Raw genomic sequence first — 17,604 nt, 5'->3', positions numbered from 1 at the left:
CGGCAACTCTCTGTCCCCGGGGCTGCACTGCGAGCAGTCTGGGCAACCTTCTCCTTGTCGGATGGCGAGGTTCGACCCCCGCGCCCCAGCGCCGGGACGCGTGTCCCCTGCAGTCTGCAGTCGCGTTGGTGGAGGAGGCGGGCGCCAGGGCGCGGCCGGGGCTCAGGCCCCAGCATCACTGCGAAGGCGGAGAGATGCCCGCGGCTGGCGGCGAAGCGCGCACGGGCGGCGCCCGGCTGGGCTAGGCTGGGCGTGGTGGGGAAGGGGACGTACTGGCCGCCTGGCCCACGCCCACCAGGGCTCGCCCGCAGCCGGCGGCGTCAGAGCGAGTGTGGGGACTTGGAAGGGGACGCGGGCCAGGGAGGACGCGGCTGTGGGTGGCAGGCGGGGCTCCCACGCAGAAGTGCAAGGCGCGAGGCGGCCCGGCCTGTGCTGCTTTCCTAGGAAGCGCCCCTTCAGGCCGCGACGATGCCGTCCCTGTGGAAAGAAATCATCCTGGAGACCCTCCTAGGTAAGCCGAGGCTGCCCCACCGAGCGTCCGCGTGTTCCCCGCTCTCCCTTTCCCGACCCGGCGCCGCGGCGCTTGGCTAGGTTGGCAGAATTCTGGAAGGAGAAAAGCGCGCACCGTGCCCGGAATGGAGATGCTGATCGTCCCCTGGGAACTTCTGCTACCGAGGAGGAAAAAAAGAAAAGACCTAGACTTAGGTTCCGAAGCCGAAGTTGCAGGGAGGCGCCCGCGGCTGGCGAAGCCGCCTGAGCTCCCACGGCGTTCTGGAGTTGCGCCCGAGGCGCGATTCAGCATGTGTCTCCCTAGAACCGTCGCGGCAGGGACTGCCCCAACCTCTCACCCTTGGCCTTTAAGTTTAACTTTATGAAATTCAGTACCGAACTTTACTTTTCAGAAAGGAAAGGGCGCCAGTTTCCTCCGGGGCTGTAGGTGAGCACAGGGTAGTAGCTCTTGGCTTTGGCGGGGCAGGAGAGGCCTTGGCGGTGGCTACAGACTTTGGCATTTGGGGAAAAGCGGAGGACTCGAATCTCGTTTGCTTACTTAACAGCTTTGCAAAAAGTCCTGAGGACGATTATTAGTGTAATTCTGTCGGAGGTATAAGATTAAAATCAGTTACCGCACAAACGTTTGAGAGAATTCTGAGATTCGGTATGAGACAAGGATCCCTCTGGCCCGGGAGGAGCGCCTTTCTGGGAACTTTATTCAGCGGGAGCTGGTTATTCAGGATTCCTGGTTGTTCTCTCTCGCTCTCTTTTTTTTAACGGCTTAGTCAGTATCTCTTTAGTTAACAACAACAACAAAAAATTACCATCCAGTCCATTCCAACTCATGGTGACCCCATCTCCTAAATTGTTAATGCCCTCAAGTATTTTCTGACTCGTAGTGAGCCCATGTAACAAAGTAGGGCTTTCTGGCTGTAATCTTCGTGGAAGCAGATCACCAGGTCTTTCTCCTGTGGGGCTGCTTGGTGGGCTTGAACTTCCAACTTTTTACTTAGCAGCCCAGTGCTTAACCTTTTGAGCCACCAGGGTTCTGTATCTTCTAAGGAGGGGAATGTAAAGCGACTAACATTAAATAAGTCTCTAGGGCTCTAGATAATCCGTGTACTTGATCTCTTTTAATCCTACTAGCAACTGTGTGGGAGTCTCTGGGTGGTGCAAACACACTGGGCTGGAGGCACCTAGGAAGAAAGGCCTGGTGATCTACTTGAAAGATCAGCCACCGAAAACCCTATGTAACGCAGTTCTACTCTGGTATACACGGAGTCACCACGTCTGGTCTGGCAACTCTGAGGTGGTTAAATATCCCAATTTTGCTAGTTGAGAAGAACTAACTTGGGAGAAAGTTGTGTAACCACCATAAATAGTGGTTAGTCTAGTTGATTTTGGAGCCAGCTGCCTGGCTTTAAACTCACCTTGCCATTTGCTACTTGTATGACTTTAGGCAATTAATTAACTTTCTGAGTCTCAGGGTTTTCGTTTAGGCGTGTGTGTGTGTGTGTGTGTGTGTGTGTTGCATTTGTAAAAGGGGAGTCAAAACTGTGTCAACCTCCTGGCACCTGAGGTTGTGTGAGGAATAAGAGAGACGATCATGTTAAATATGTTAAATACGTAGCACAGAGTTTAGCCCATGGTAAGTACCCGGTCATGTTATCATTATTGCACAAGGTTAGAGTCAGTAGTTGACAGAGATGTGTATTCTGCCACATCAGGCAGCCTCTTAATGGTTGAGTTTTAAATAGATTTAAATAGAAAAACATTGTTGCCTTAACCAAAGTGCCCTTGAATGTCGTCTGAGGTGGGAGATGAAAGTCTATCTGTTTGTTGCTGTTTGTGATTTTCATGTTTCACCTTAAGTAGGGGTCAAATTATCTAAACAAATTTTGTCAATCAGGTCCTGGCAGGAAACAGAATTCATCACCGATGGTTCAAATGAAGTGGCTTTAATAAAGGGACTATCTATGGGGATATGGACAAGGTTAAAGGCATAAACGAGGAGGGTCTCACAGCAGCAGGAAGCCAGTCTCAACCAGGGCTTGACCTGAAAAGGGAGGGTTTATGTTACTGGAACTCAGTTAAGCCCAGAGTAGTGAGGGAGGGTGGCCAGTGGGAGCAAGTATAGTGGACAATGCCAAAGTTACATTTCTCCTTCTCTTTAAAAATTTTTCATAGGATACGTTTCTTGGTCTCTCTACCATGGCCTGGGACCGATGATCTATTATTTTCCTCTGCAAACACTGGAACTTACTGGGCTTGAAGGTTTTAGTATAGCGTGTCTTTCTCCGATATGCCTAACAATTACTCCTTTCTGGAACTTGGTTAACAAGAAGTGGATGCTAACCCTATTGAGGATAATTACTGTTGGTAAGTTTTAGAAATGTTTCCTTAAGATTTTTTTCAGTTAAAACCCTGGTGAAATTATGTAAACTGTTCTTTGAAAGCTAAATGCTTCAATAAAAAAAAAAAATCAAAGATTTTACTTTCTCTTCCCACTACTTTAGGGGACTTTCATTAAAATTGAAAGACTATATCAATAGTAAATGTGTTTTACTTTTCTAATTTTCCTGTCAGATTGGAAAATCTAAAAATCGATGAAAAGAGGAGGGGAAAGACACCTAAGAGAACTGGTAGATTCTTGAATATATTGTGGTCTTTTTTTAAACTATGGTACAAAATTCAAAAACCATTTTAAAAGATTGTTAACTAATATGCATAGAAAATACAAAAATTATGGATGACAAACACAACAGTAGGCAAAGTCAAATAACAAAATAGGTAAAATATTTGCAACTGGTATTCAAAGGGGTAATTTCCCTACTATGTATATTCGTGGTTAATTGTTGTTAGTTGCTATCAAGTTTGCTTCAACTCATGGAGACTTTAATATGTATAGAGTTGCTACAAATCAATAATAAAAAAGATGAACAATGTAATAGAAAAGTGAGCAAAGAAAATGATCAGTTCACTAAAAAAATATAATTTGTTCTTTAAAATATAATAAAATGGATAGAAATACAAATTATACATAACATACACACATGAGCATATGAGATTAGCAAAGAACAAATTCTGATCATACTGTGTTTTGGGGATGGGAAAACAGGCAGTCATACATTACTGGTGGGAATGTGGAAATGTAAATTGGAACAGTCTCTATGGAGGGTAATGTAGCAGTATTTATGAAAATTATGAATGTATATACCCTTTGACCCAGCATTTTCACTACTAGGAGTAAATCCTGAAGACATGTTCACATATGCATGCAATGATAAAAATATAAAGTTATTTAATCATTGCAACAGTATTTGTAATAGCAAGACTGGAAATAACCTAAATGTCGCCAATAAATTATCGTTATGAAACTTGGAATACTATGCAGCTATTAAAAAAAAAAGAATGATAATGTTATTAATGTAATAAAATGGAATGTTCTTCAAGATATATTGTTAAGTAAAAAGAGGAAAGTACTGAACAATGTGTACAGAATTCTAAAATTTTCCTCATGTTAAAATATTGGGTGACAACATACTTAGTATGTGATTGAACATGCATTGATATCTCTGGAAAGATTAAAAACAAAAAAGCCTGCAGGGTGGAGAACATACCTGGAGACAGGTCTAGAAGGGGAACTTTGCAGTGCATATGTTTCCTACCTTTTAATTCTGAACCTTTGGAAGATATTACATTGTTTTTATAAATGTGCACTCACTATCACAAAGGCTTGAGATTTTTTTATGTTAACAACTACTGAGAGACCTCGGAGAAGTATTTGTAGTTAAAAAACAGTAAGAAGGTGAGGACGTGGAGAAAACATTTAAAAAAACAAAACCACCAGAGTCTCTAGTGTGGTTGCATCTGCCTGAAAACTCTGGATTTTTACCCTTCTGTTATACCTCAGTTGGTTTTTCTGAAAAGTTTTTCAAAGGCATTTGTTCATGAACCATGCTGTCTAGTTCTTCTGTGTGGAAAGAGTCATTTTGCTTTTTTCGAAAACAGTTACAGGAATCACTATGAAGTTAACATCTGCTTCTCTGTGAGTCAGGCCTTGAAGAAAGCAGAACATGGTTTAGTGCAGTGGGTTCTGTGATTACTCAAGTACACGACCAAACACCAGCTAAACCCATTGCTGTTGAGTCTTCCCACTCATAGTGACCTTATAGGACAGAGTAGATAGAGCTTCCCCATAGAGTTTCCAAGGAGCAGCTGGTGGATTCACACTGCTGACCTTTTGGTTAGCAGCCAGGCTCTTAACCACTGTGTCACCAGGGCTCTCTAAGGGATCAAATTGACAAAAGCAACTTGAAAGATTAGATAGGAAGCTTAGAGGGCAGTGAGTTTTGTTAGTTTGGGAGGAACAATTTGAAAAAGGAGGGTGAGAATGGTTGCACAACTTGAGTGACGTGATCGATGTTACTGTATTGTACATGTAGAAATTGTTGAATTGGTGTATGATTTGCTGTGTATATTTTCAACAACAAAAATACAATAAACTATTTAAAAAACAACAAAAAAAAGCACTCTGTAAAGTGCTTTTTTTGTTTTTTAAATAAATAAAAACAAACAAACAGAAACCAAATGCTCTATTCCAAACTAGATGGTGCCTGGCTACCATTACTGAACTTTTTGATCAAAGATTCTACAGAAGAATCCTGAAAAAAAAGGGGGGAGAGGAGGAAATAAAAAACAGAATTTCAAATTCTCATGGAATCCAAACTTTCTGGAGCCATTGGGGCTGGATGAACCCCTGAAACTATTGCCTGAGATAATCTTTAAACCTTAAACGAAAAATATCACTGAAGTCTTCTTTAAACCAAACAATAGTTTAGCTTAATTAGTAAAGAAAGTCTGCCTTGACAAGGTCATGGAAGCTCCATAGACACATCCAAACTCCCGAGGGACTGAGGGCTGTGGGGACCATGGCCTCGGGGAACATCTGGCTCAATTGGCATAACATAGTTTATAAAGAAAATGTTCTGCATTCTCCTTTGGGGAGTCGTGTCTGGGGTCTTAAAAGCTTGTGGGCGGCCATCTAAGATACTGGTCTTACTCCACTGGGAGCAAGGGAGAATGAAGAAAACCAAAGACACAAGGGAAAGATTGATACAAAGGATTAATGGACCACAACTACCACAGCTTCCACCAGACTGAGTCCAGCACAAGCAAGTGGTGTCCAGCTACCACCACTGACTGCTCTGACAGGGGTCACAATAGAGGGTCCCGGACAGAGCTGGAGAAAAATGTAGAGCAAAATTTAAACTCACAAAAGAAGACCATACTTACTGGTCTGACAGAGACTGGAGAAACCCTGAGAGTATGTTCCCCGGACACTCTTTTAGCTCAGTAATGAAGTCACTCCTGAGGCTCACCCTTCAGCCAAAGATTAGAAAAGCCCATAAAACAAAACGAAACTAAAGGGGCACACCAGCCTAGGGGCAAGGACTAGAAGGCAGGCAGGAACAGGAAAGCTGGTAATAGGGAACCCAAGGTTGAAAAGGGAGGGAGTTTGGGAACCAATGGCATGGGGTTGGGAACCAATGTCATGGGGTTGGTAACCAATATCACAAAACAATATGTGTACTAATTGTTTAATGAAAAGCTAGTTCATTCTGTAAACCTTCATCTAAAGTACAAATGAAAAAAAAAAAAAAGAATGTCTGCCATGAACATTGTGTTCTTTTAAAGACTGCCTATGTGGGATCAAATTGACAACAGAACTCATGGAGGCAATTAGACATGCATTCCATTTCCTCCTCCTATTCCTGACTCTTCTTTCTCTATTACTCCAAGAGAATAGAGATCAATGTTGTACCTTGTTTTTAAAAGAGTACCGGCCCAAAAAGAACAGGGGTAAAGACCACCAAAAAATGCCCCCTTTGAAAGAACGGTGCCCATAAAAATGGAAAGGCGTGTCAAATGATCATGAAATTTTCAGCTCGAGAAATAATAGAAATGGCACTTTCTATCCTGAACTGAGTATATAGTAACTGAGTTCAGCTGCTGTCAGCTTACGGTATCCTTGTGTGAATTACTGTGACCTGCTTGTTGCAGATTTTGTTTCTCTTCATGCTTGCCAATTGGCTTTTACAGAACTGAACTCATCAGCGGCACTGCTTCTTCACCTTTCCTCATTGTTGCCTGTGCTGGTCTTACCTGCTGAGCAGTTCCTGAGATAGTTTTCCATTATTCAAGTCTAGCTCTAGCCTGGTGACTTCTCTGGGATATATGGGACATGATATTGGATAACTTTGGAGTGGGTATGGCATTTGATTGGGGATCTTCCTTTTGTTCCTTTTTCACATCCTCTCTTAATGAAAACCTATCACCTTGGATGGAAGTAGAATTGTATTTGGGTAAGTGGAGTAGGTGGGAAAAATGACTCAGAGTTGAAGATGAAGAGGCCACTCTCTGCCAGTTATCCTTGGAGGTAACCACTGAGCTTTGTTTATGCTAAACAGAACTGAAGCAATCTGTGATTTGCCTGAAAACTTTTCCCACATGCTTCTTAAGGATGTGAGACAGCTTTGTTTTTTTTTTTTTTTTTTAAATTGAGCTTTATGTGAAAGTTTATGGCTCAAGTTAATTTCTCTTACAAAAATTTATACACATATTGTTATGTTACACTAGCTGCAATCCCTATAATGTGACAGCACACTCCCCCTTTCCACCCCAGGTTTCCCATCTCCGTCCAGCCAGCTCCTGTCCCTTTCTGCTTTCTCATCTTGCCTCTGAACAGGAGCCACTCATTTAGTCTCCTGTATCTGCGTGAACTAAGAAGCACGCTCTTCATGTATATTAGTTTATGTTTTGTAGTCCAGTCTAATCTTTGTCTGAAGAGTAGGTTTTGATAATAGTTTCAGTTCTGGGTTACCTGAGAGTCCGGGGGCCATGTCTTCGAGGATGTCATGGATTGAATTGTGTCCACCAAATATATCTGTCAAACTTGGCTAGGTCACGATGCCCAGTCTTGTATGATTATCTACCATTTTCTCATCTGATGTGATTCTCCTATGGTTGTAAATCCTGTAACTATGATGTAATGAGATGGGTTAGTGGCAGTTATATTGATGAGATCTACAAGATTAGATAGTATCTTAAGCCAATCACTTTTGAGATATAAAAAGAGAGGAGCAAACACAGAGACTTGGGGACCTCATACCACCAAGAAGGCAGTGCCGGGAGCAGAGCGTGTCCTTGGACCTGAGGTTCCTGCACTGAGATGCTCCCACGCCAAGGGAAGACTGATGCATCACAAGGACCTTCCTCCAGAGATGAGAGAGAGAGAAAGCCTTACCCTGGAGCTGGCGTCCTGAATTCGGACTTCTAGCCTCCTGGACTGTGAGAAAATAAACTTCTCTTTGTTAAAGCCATCCACTTGTGGTATTTCTGTTATGGCAGCACTAGGTGACCAAGACAGAGGGTTTCTCTAGTCTCAGTCAGACCATTAAGTTTGGTCTTTTTACGTGACTTGGGTTCTGCACCTCACTTTTCTCCTGCTCTGCCAGGGCCTCTCTGTTGTGTTCCCTGCGAGGGTGGTCATTGGTGGTAGTCGGGCACCATCTAGTTCCTCTGGTTTTAGAATCCCAAGGTACATAGAGTCCTGGTGGCACACGGTTAAGAGCTCAGGCTGCTAAGCGAAAGGTCAGCAGTTTGAATCCACCAGCTACTCCTTGAAACCCTACAGGGCAGTTCTACTCTGTCCTATAGGGTTGCTATGAGTTGGAATCAACTCGATGGCAATGGTTTTTTTTTTTTTAAGGTATTCTTATATAACTACAGAGAAGGTACGAATGTTACATGCTCTCCCGCCTATGGCACCTCATATTTTAGGTTAATTACTGTGTAATTAGAGCTGCTGGGTAGTGCAAACAGTTAATGTGCTTGGCTGCTGACTGAAAGGTTGGAGATTCAAGTCCACCCAGAGGTGCCTTGAAAGACCTAGCAATCTACTTCCAAAGAAAAAAAAAAAAAATAGCCGTAGAAAACCCTGTGGAGCATAGTTCTACTTTGACACACATGGGGTCACCATGAGTTGGAGTCAACTCAACAGCAACTAGTACTATGCAATTAACTGTAAAACTGGTTCACACTCTTATTCATGTAGGTTATTTTTTACCTTAAAGATTTTGACCCATTGACCCATTAGGATGGTTATAATCAGAAAGGAAGACAATTTAACAAGTGTTGATGAGGATGTGGAGATATCGGAACCCTCCATACACTGCTGGTGAAAATGTAAAATGGTGTAGTTGCTTTGGAAAAGTTTGGCAGTTCCTCAGACAGTTAACATTAAAAAAAAAATAATGATAGAGTTACCATATGACCTAGCAATTCTGTTCCTAGGTGTATATACCCAAGATAGTTGAAAACGTAGATTCACGCAAAAACTTAAATACAAATGTTCGTACCAGCATGATTTATAATAACCGGAAGTGGAAACAACCCAAATGACTACCAACTGATGAACGCATAAACAAAGTGTGCTTTATCCATTTATGGAATATTATTCAGCCATAGAAAGGAATGCGGTACTGATACCTACTACAACGTGGATAAACCTCAAAAAACATTATACTGAGTGAAAGAAGGGAGACACAAAACATCCCATGTTGTATGATTCCATTTACGTGAAATGTCCAGAATAGGTAAATCCATAGAGATAAAAAGTAGGTTCATGATTGGGCTATAAGAAATAAAATGATACTTGTGAAGAATGGGCTTCTTAGTTCAAGGAGATACACGGGACTAAATGAGCAGCTCTTGTCTGGAGGCGAGATGAAAAGGCAGAAAGGGACAGGAGCTAGTAGAATGGACACAGGAAATCCGGGGTGGAAAGGAGAAATGTGTGGCCACATTATAGGGATAGCAACTAGGGTCACATAACAATGTGTGTATAAATTTTTGTACGAAAAACTAACTTGAGCTGTAAACTTTCACCTAAAGCATAATAATAAAAAGTAGGTTCATGATGGCCAGGGCCTGGGGGTGAGAAATGAGAAGTGACAGCTAATAGGTATGGGTTTGCTTTTTGGGATGATGAAAATGTTCTGGAGTTAGATAGTGGTGAGTGTTGCAAGGCTTTGTGAATATACTAAAACCATTTAATTCTACGCTTTAACATGGTGAATTTTATGGTATGTGAATTATTCCTCAAAAAAATTTTAAAAAGAGATGGATGTAGGATCCCTGAAGGCACAATGGTTTAAGTGCTTGGCTGCTCCCAGTGACTCTGTAGGAGAAAAGACCTGGCTTTCTGCTCCTGCAGAGATTACAGCCAAGGAACCCTATGGGACAGTTCTACTGTGTCACATTGGGTCTCTATGAGTCAGAATTGACTTGACAGCACACAATAATAACAACATACATATATATGTATTCTTTATGTGTATGTATGTGTGTATGTATGTATATATATATAAAAACAACACAGCAACAACCCATTGCCATCAAGTAGCAATGCTATAGGACAGAGTAGAGCTGCCCCATAGGGTTTCAGGAGCGGCTGGTGAATTCAAACTGCCAACCTTTTGGTTAGCAGCCAAGCTCTTAACCACTGCACCACCACATCATATATATATATTCTGCTTCCTGAGTATAAAGGTGGTATCAGTCGTGTTTCACAGGTGTAGATTGAGTATCAATGAGTGATTGTCAGAAATGCTTACCTCTCCTCACATCTGTTTGCAGGCAGCATAGCCTCCTTCCAGGCTCCAAATGCCATTCTTCGGCTGATGGTCCTTGCCCTTGGTGTGTCTTCCTCGCTGATAGTGCAAGCTGTAACTTGGTGGTCAGGAAGTGGTCTGCAAAGGTATGATTTGTATGTTATGATCTCACGGACAGATAAACCCGGTCAGTTGGCAAAGGAAAATGTGGATATCAGGAGGTACAAGTTATAGCTCTTAGTCCCATTATTTACCTCCCATATGGCCCTGCAATGGAGCTGCTAACTGAAAAGTCGATGTTTCAAACCCACCAGCTACCAATGGGAGAAAGACGTGGTAGTCTGCTTCTGTAAAGATTACAGCCTTGGAAACCCTGTTGGGCAGATCTACCCTGTCCTATAGGGTTGTTATGAGTTGGAATTGACTCAATGGCAGTAGGTTTGGCTTATCGGGTTTATGGCCTTGCAGAAGTCTCTCTTTTTTTTTCCATTTCACAAAATCAGGATGTGAATAATTGCCATCAATCTCCAGAAAGTTTTGAGAATTAAAGAGTTATAACAAGTTGCCTATGTAGTGGGCTATATAAAAGGCTACCAACAACAACAACAAAAAAACAAACCCATTGCCATCGAGTTGATTCCAACTCAGTGACCCTATAGGAAGAGTAGAACTGCCCCCATAGGGTTTCCAAGGAGCAGGTGGTGGATTCAAACTGCCGACCTTTTGGTTAGCAGCCAGTGTGTTAACCACAGTGTCACCAGAGTACCAAGAATACTATCTCCGATACTGATTTTATGAAACTGACATTAATGACGGATGTAGTACAGTGACTGCACACAAAAAAATCTTCAAAAATACCTTTTATACTTGCAGGTACCTCAGAATCTGGGGATTCATTTTAGGGCAGATTCTTCTTCTTGTTCTCCGAATATGGTACACGTCTCTAAACCCAATCTGGAGTTATCAGATGCCCAACAGAGTGATGCTGACATTAAGCACCATAGCCACACTTGATCGTATTTGCACAGGTAAGTGTATGCCCAGTTTATTTAGGGGTTTTCTCTCTTGCATAGTTTACTTTCCCCTCCAAACGTGGCACATCTTGAAAAGGAAATCCATAAAAATTATTTTCACACACTATATCTCCATTTCAACTTCTTTTCCCTCTGAAATGCTAACTGGCACACCCAGTGGGCTACTCTCTAAACAGTAGGCACCTTTTCCTTGGCAGTACAGACCAAAACCAATAAAACCAAACCCGTGGCTGTTGAGTTGGTTCCGACTCACGGCATCCAGAGTAGGACTGCGCTTCATAGGGTTTTCAATGGCTGTAATCTTATAGAAGTAAATTGCCAGGCCTTTCTTTTGCAGCACCACTGGGTGGATTTGAACCACCAACCTTTCAGCTTGCACCACCCAGGGACCTTCCTGTACAGACAGAGGTGAAAATAAAAGAGTCCTCTTTAGCTTGTACTGCTGTGACAGTGGGAGAGGAGAACCAGCAGGCCTCATACTCCCAGTTCGCTTCGGCTCTGTTTTCCTTCTCCTTACCTTTGGGCTTTCCAGGATGATGTTCTCCATCCCTGCACCTACACACCCTGCCCAGTACATCTATGACAGTGTGGAAAATTACTGTGAGCTAGGGCCGTGGAACTGTCTGTTCCCCCCCACCTCCCCGCAGAAGTTTGAAGATATTTAAGCTTCAACTCTAAAACTTGAAAAGAAATCTTGCACATTCACACCACCTTTCAAATCATCTGGAATTGACAGTCTCTGAGACTGACACATACCCCACTTTGATTTTTTGCTTTGTAGGCTAACTCGACTTCTTTCTAAAAAGAAGGAAGAAATGTTACTGTATTCTGATTAACTTGCTCCTGGCTTTTTCTGTAACTCTCAGTGAACCACTGTTCTTTTGTAAATGTGAAGAGGAATCTCCCAGATTAATGGAAGTGTAGAGGGTGTTGGCTCACCATGAACAAAATGGTTGTATAATTCCCCTCTGGCCCCAATTTTGGCACGAAATGGGTGGTGAGAATAGGGGGAAATCATGCAAGTGAACTGGTCGTATAACATTAATATTAGAACATTTAGTCCTAACTAGCCCCCTAATATATGTTTGATCTAGTCACCTGATATGTGTTTTACAGGAAGAAACAGGCAGCAAATTTCACAGGTACAGCCAGATAAGGATCTGAACTTAGGGTATTATTTACATTTCCTGACTTGGGTTTTCTTCTTTCTCGCTTCTGTTTTAAATTTATGTGACCCAGTTGCTGGCTGTCAGTCCCTTCCTCTGTTTCTGCCCCTGTGTATACAACTCAGACTCCTCACCAGCTTCCCCAGGATATCTGGCTACCCCTGAAGATTTGTGGGGTTCTGGGGCAGGGGTTGCTCTTGTGGTAGGTGCCATCAAGTTGGTTCTGACTCATAGTGACCCTCTATACAACGGAAGGAAACACTGCCCAGTCCTGTGCCATCCTCACAATTGTTGCTATGTTTGAGCCCATTATTGCAGCCACTGTGTCTCACTGAAGATCTTCCTCTTTACCACTAACGCAGTGCTTTACCAGGCCTGATGTCCTTCTCCAGGGACTGGCACCTCCTGATAACATGTCCAAAGGAAGTGAGAGGAAGTCTTGCCATCCTGGCTTCTAAGAAGCATTGTGGCTGTACTTTTCAAGACAGATTTTTTCGTACTCCTAGCAGTCCATGGTATACTCAATATTCTTCACCAACACCACAGTTCAAAGGCATCAATTCCTCTTTGATCTTCCTTATTCATTGTCAAGTGTTCACATGCATATGAGGCAAACCATGACTTGAGTCAGATACACCTTAGTCCTCAAAGTGACATCTTTGTTTTTTTTAACACTTTAGAGAGGTCTTTTGCAGCAAATTTGCCCAATATAATATGTTATTTAATGTCTTGACTGCTGCAGGGCTTACTCATCATAAAAAAAACCAGTTGCATACGTATATATATTCCCACTGCCATCAAGTCGATTCTGACTCATAGCACCCTATAGGGACAGAGTAGAACTATCCCATAGGATTTCCGAGGCTGTAATCTTTATGGAAGCAGACTGCCACATCTTTCTCCTGTAGGATGGCTGGTGGGTTCAAACTGCCAACCTTTTGCTCAGCAGCTGAGCCCTTAACCACTGTGCCACTAGGGCTCCTCTGTGTCACCAGGGCTCCTCCATATATATAGCAAAAAATCTATTGCCGTCGAGTTGGTTCTGACACATAGAGACCCTATAGGACAGAGAAGAACTGCTCTATAGGGTTTCCAAGGAGCTATTGGTGGATTCAAATTTCTGACCTTTTAGTTAGCAGCCATAGCTCTTAACCACTGTGCCACCAGAGCTCCCTATATATATGTATATATATACACACGTACATATATACACACACACACGTAGATACACACACACATACACACACAATGTGTATATGTATTTACAGAATCCATAAATGTCCTGAGTAAGTTTTTCATACATTTACTTCTATGTATAGCCCAAACAATCTGCAGAAGCGGTAGTGGTAATTTATATGCTATTTAAAATACTTAAATATAGGAATGTCTGCCCATTGTTTAGCAAAAATTTGGAAATAGCCATTTGTGTGTTTTTTTTTACCTGTAAATAAGACATCCAAACAAATATAATTTCATATATTAAAAAAATCATTGCCATCAAGTCGACTTCAACTCATGGTGACCTCAGGTGTGTCAGAGTAGAACTGTGCTCCATAGTTCTGATTTTTCAGAAGTAGATTGCTAGGCCTTTTTTCTGAAGTACCACTGGGTGGATTTGAACCTTCAGCCCTTCAGTTAGCAGCCGAGAGTGTTGTTATTCAGCAAAGTGAGTTAGATATTTTCTCTCCAAATACTTTCTGTTTAGCTTCCCATCCCTGGCCTCTCTTCTCTCCTTACCTCTCCTCTACCCTCATGTCCACTGCTTTCAGCTCTGTTCCTTCTTCCTTTGGCTCCTTTATTTATTTTTTTATGATTGTATTTTATATGCAGGGTTACAGAATAAACTAGCTTCTTATTAAACAGTTAGTATACATATTATTTTGTGACATTGGTTACCAACCCCATGACATGTCAACACTCCTTCCTTCTCGACCTTGGGTTCCCTGTTACCAACTTCCCTATCCCCTCCTGCCTTCTAGTCCTTGCCCCTGGGCTGTTGTGCCCTTTAGTCTCATTTTGTTTTATGGGTCTGTCTAATCTTTGGGTGAAGGGTGAACCTTAGAAGTGACTTCATTACTGAGCTATGATAGTGTCCAGGGGCCATACACTCAGGGTTTCTCCAGGTTCAGTTAGGCCAGTAAGTCTGGTATTTTTTTGTGAATTAGAATTTTGTTCTACGTTTTTCTCCAGCTCTGTCTGGGACCCTCTATTGTGATCCCAGTCTGTCTGGTGAAGGCTGTGGTAGTTGTGGTCCATTAGTCCCTTGGATTAATCTTTTCCTTGTGTCTTTAATTTTCTTCATTCTTCTTTGCTCCTGACGGGGCGAGACCAGTAGAGTATCTTAGATGGCCGCTCATGGGCTTTTAAGACCCCAGATGCTATTTACCAGAGTAGAATATAGAATATTTTCTTTATAAACTATGTTATTCCGGCCCCTTTATTGACAGAATAACTTCTTCCTTTTGAAATGGAATGCCAGCCTGACAGGCAGACCTTGAAGTTCCTCCTACTCTGCACGGGGCTTTACAGTGTCACAAAGCATCTACCCAACAGGTTCTCTGTTCCCATAAAGGAATTCCCCCTTGGCTACTAAGAAGATAGCATTTTCTCCATGTTGTTACATTTTTGTATGCAAAGTCATTGATACTATGAGAATTAAGACTCTTTGGTTGGACAGAACTGTGAGGTGTGGTGTATAGTTAAGTGCACAAGCACTGGAGCCAGACTGTCTAAGCCTGAATCCCAGTTTGTAAAGAGAAATTAGCCGTGTGGTCTTTGGCAAGTTATTTAATCTCTTAGGGCCTCAGTTTTCTAAACTGTAAAATGGAATTGGTAATAGAGCCTCACTCATAGAATTGTTGTGAAGGTGAGAGAAGTTAATGTGCAAAGCCCAGAACAGGGCTTTGCACATAATAACTGCTTAATAAATGTTTTATTATTACTCTGGACACAGACGAGAGAGAGCCCTGTTGTTTTGAGGGGGAGCAGCCTGGTGAACTGGAAATGTTCCACTCAAGTTGGACTACATTTGTTCCCTGAACATGCCATTTACTTTTCCCGAATATAATTTTGCTCATACTGCCAACTCTACATGAAATAATGAAATTAATAACCTTCGGTGTTTCCACTTGTCAAATTCCAAAATGGCTTGTTCTCCTGAAACCATTCCTGATCTAGCCTGCCTGAAACAGTCTCTCCACTGAATAGTTCTCAGCATATTTGTTTCAGATCCTACTGGCATGTCTCATCTCTTCCAGAATAATCTCCTTGAAGCCAGGTACCATTTCTCACTTGGTAAAAGTTTCTTAAACTAAATACAGACGGCGAATTTCCTCATAACTGACCCTTTCCCATTTTTTAATTCTAGACGATGACTGTGGTAAGCCTGAGGGCAAGAAGAATGGCGAGGTAGCCAAAGGGATGGCCTCTAAACCTAACTGGCTGTTGACGGGAGCTGCCTTCGGTAGCCTCGTGTTCCTCACCCATTGGATATTTGGAGAGGTCTCTCTTGTTTCCAGATGGGCAGTGAGTGGGCATCCACACCCAGGGCCAAATCCTAACCCATGTGGGTGAGTTTAGTGTTGGAAGCAATCAAAACAATGACAACTACGGTTGGAGGAAGAGATACCTTCCTTGTTGAGCAGCTTTGTGTGTGGTAGCCAGGTGTTTCATTGTCCACTTTCCCTGGATATGCCACCGGTATTTCAAATACCAGTAGAGTCACTCATGGTGCACAGATTTCAGCAGAGCTTCCAGACTAAGATTAGGAAGAAAGGCCTGGTGATTTACTTCCAAATATTCAACCCACCCCAACTCATTGCCTCATGGCAACCATATAGGACAGAGTAGAACTGCTCCATAGGATTTCCAAGGAGTGGTTGGTGAATTCAAACTGTTGACCTTTTGATTAGCAGCCCATCTCTTAATCACTGCGCCACCAGGGCTCCAATTAGCCGATGAAAACCCTGTGGATCACAACAGAATATTGTCTGATACAATGGCAGAAGACGAGCCCCCTAGGTTGGAAGGGACTCAAAATACACAGTGGCTGCAACAGTGGACTTGAGAGTATACCAACGATTGAGAAGATGGTACAGGACTGGGCAATGTTTCATTCTGTGAACTTGGGTCACAGTGAGTCAGAGCTGAGTCAGCCACAACTGACGGCAACAGATATCAGAAACATTGTGTGAATTTATTGTATACTCTGATAGGAAGGAGCCAGGAGGGCATTTGCCTCTGTGTTGAAGAATACATGAAAAGCAGTCCCTCCTCATATGAGGGAGGACTGGGGATTGTGCCTGCTAAGTAAGAGGCTTCCAGAGCTCCTGCATAGGTGCTCTGAGGAATCCTCACATAGAGGAGCCTTCTCAGTGTCAGGAAAGGTTTGGTATTCCCTGACCGTTTCCTCTGCCCCCCGCCTGCATTACAGTTATGGCCATTTGGTAGGATTAGTCCAGAGTGCCCTGATGGGAGAGACCAGGTTGCCTGCCTGGGGCACAGAAACCTATTGCTATTCTCTGCAAAGGATGGAAGCCCTGGGAGGCTTTGAGAGGAATACTACCTTGAGAATTGCTCCAACCCTGGGGAGTTAGCAGTATTAAGTCTAAGTGTTGGTCTGTGTGCTTGGTCCTCTTTGATCCTCTCTCTACTCTTCCTGACATGCCTTTTCTCCAGTGGCCAGGTGCAGCCCTTCTGCCTCACATTTCTCTTCTAGTGCTGGATCTTTCTCCAGCAGGCATTCTGAGCATATCCACATGCTTCTCAAACTCAGCATGTCCAAGTCTGGATTCAGTATTTTCCAGTCTCTCAGTTGTTCTTCCTCTTCTCCGCTCTCATCTTCGCTATCTGTCCACCCCATTACCCAGGCCGAAAACCAAGAATCATCCCAGCATTCTGCTCTCCTCATTTCTCCCAATTGACTGGCATGAAGTCCAGTCAATTCCGCTACTTTTCTCAACTCCATCCCTTCCTCTCTAATCTTATCTGTCTTAGTGGAGTCCTCACCATATTTCATCCTGGCTATTCCAATTGTCTCCTAATGGTCTCTCTCTCTCCCTCTCTTAAGTGTGGCCTCCTTGCCCATCTCTTCTTCATACTGCCCCAGGGTGGCCTCTCTAAAATGTAAATCTGACTCCATTGCTCCCTTTCTTAAAACCATTCAGCATTTTTTTTTTTTAATCACATACCAGGCCATATGAGATAGAATCTGATCTCTCTACTTACCTTTACAAATAC

At 42.8% G+C, this 17,604-nt stretch overlaps 1 protein-coding gene across 6 annotated transcripts in view; it reads left to right on the top strand.

Moving 5' to 3' along the window:
• Positions 1–344: 344 nt before the first annotated feature.
• The window catches only part of CWH43 (cell wall biogenesis 43 C-terminal homolog), a 79,877-nt gene continuing 62,617 nt past the window's right edge, over positions 345–17,604 (top strand). For 5 of the 6 annotated variants that reach the window (XM_064285829.1, XM_064285830.1, XM_064285832.1 and 2 more), the window contains exons 1-5: positions 345–511; positions 2,680–2,871; positions 10,192–10,312; positions 11,040–11,194; positions 15,734–15,935. In XM_064285829.1, the coding sequence (XP_064141899.1) occupies positions 469–511; positions 2,680–2,871; positions 10,192–10,312; positions 11,040–11,194; positions 15,734–15,935 (713 nt within the window). In that variant the 5' untranslated portion in view covers positions 345–468. The remainder of the gene's footprint in view (positions 512–2,679; positions 2,872–10,191; positions 10,313–11,039; positions 11,195–15,733; positions 15,936–17,604) is intronic. The other variant, XM_064285831.1, reaches the window with a different exon arrangement.

This window comes from Loxodonta africana, chromosome 5, assembly GCF_030014295.1.
Source record: "Loxodonta africana isolate mLoxAfr1 chromosome 5, mLoxAfr1.hap2, whole genome shotgun sequence".
Classification (NCBI taxonomy): domain Eukaryota; kingdom Metazoa; phylum Chordata; class Mammalia; order Proboscidea; family Elephantidae; genus Loxodonta; species Loxodonta africana.
This window is presented reverse-complemented; position numbering and strand designations above follow the sequence as displayed.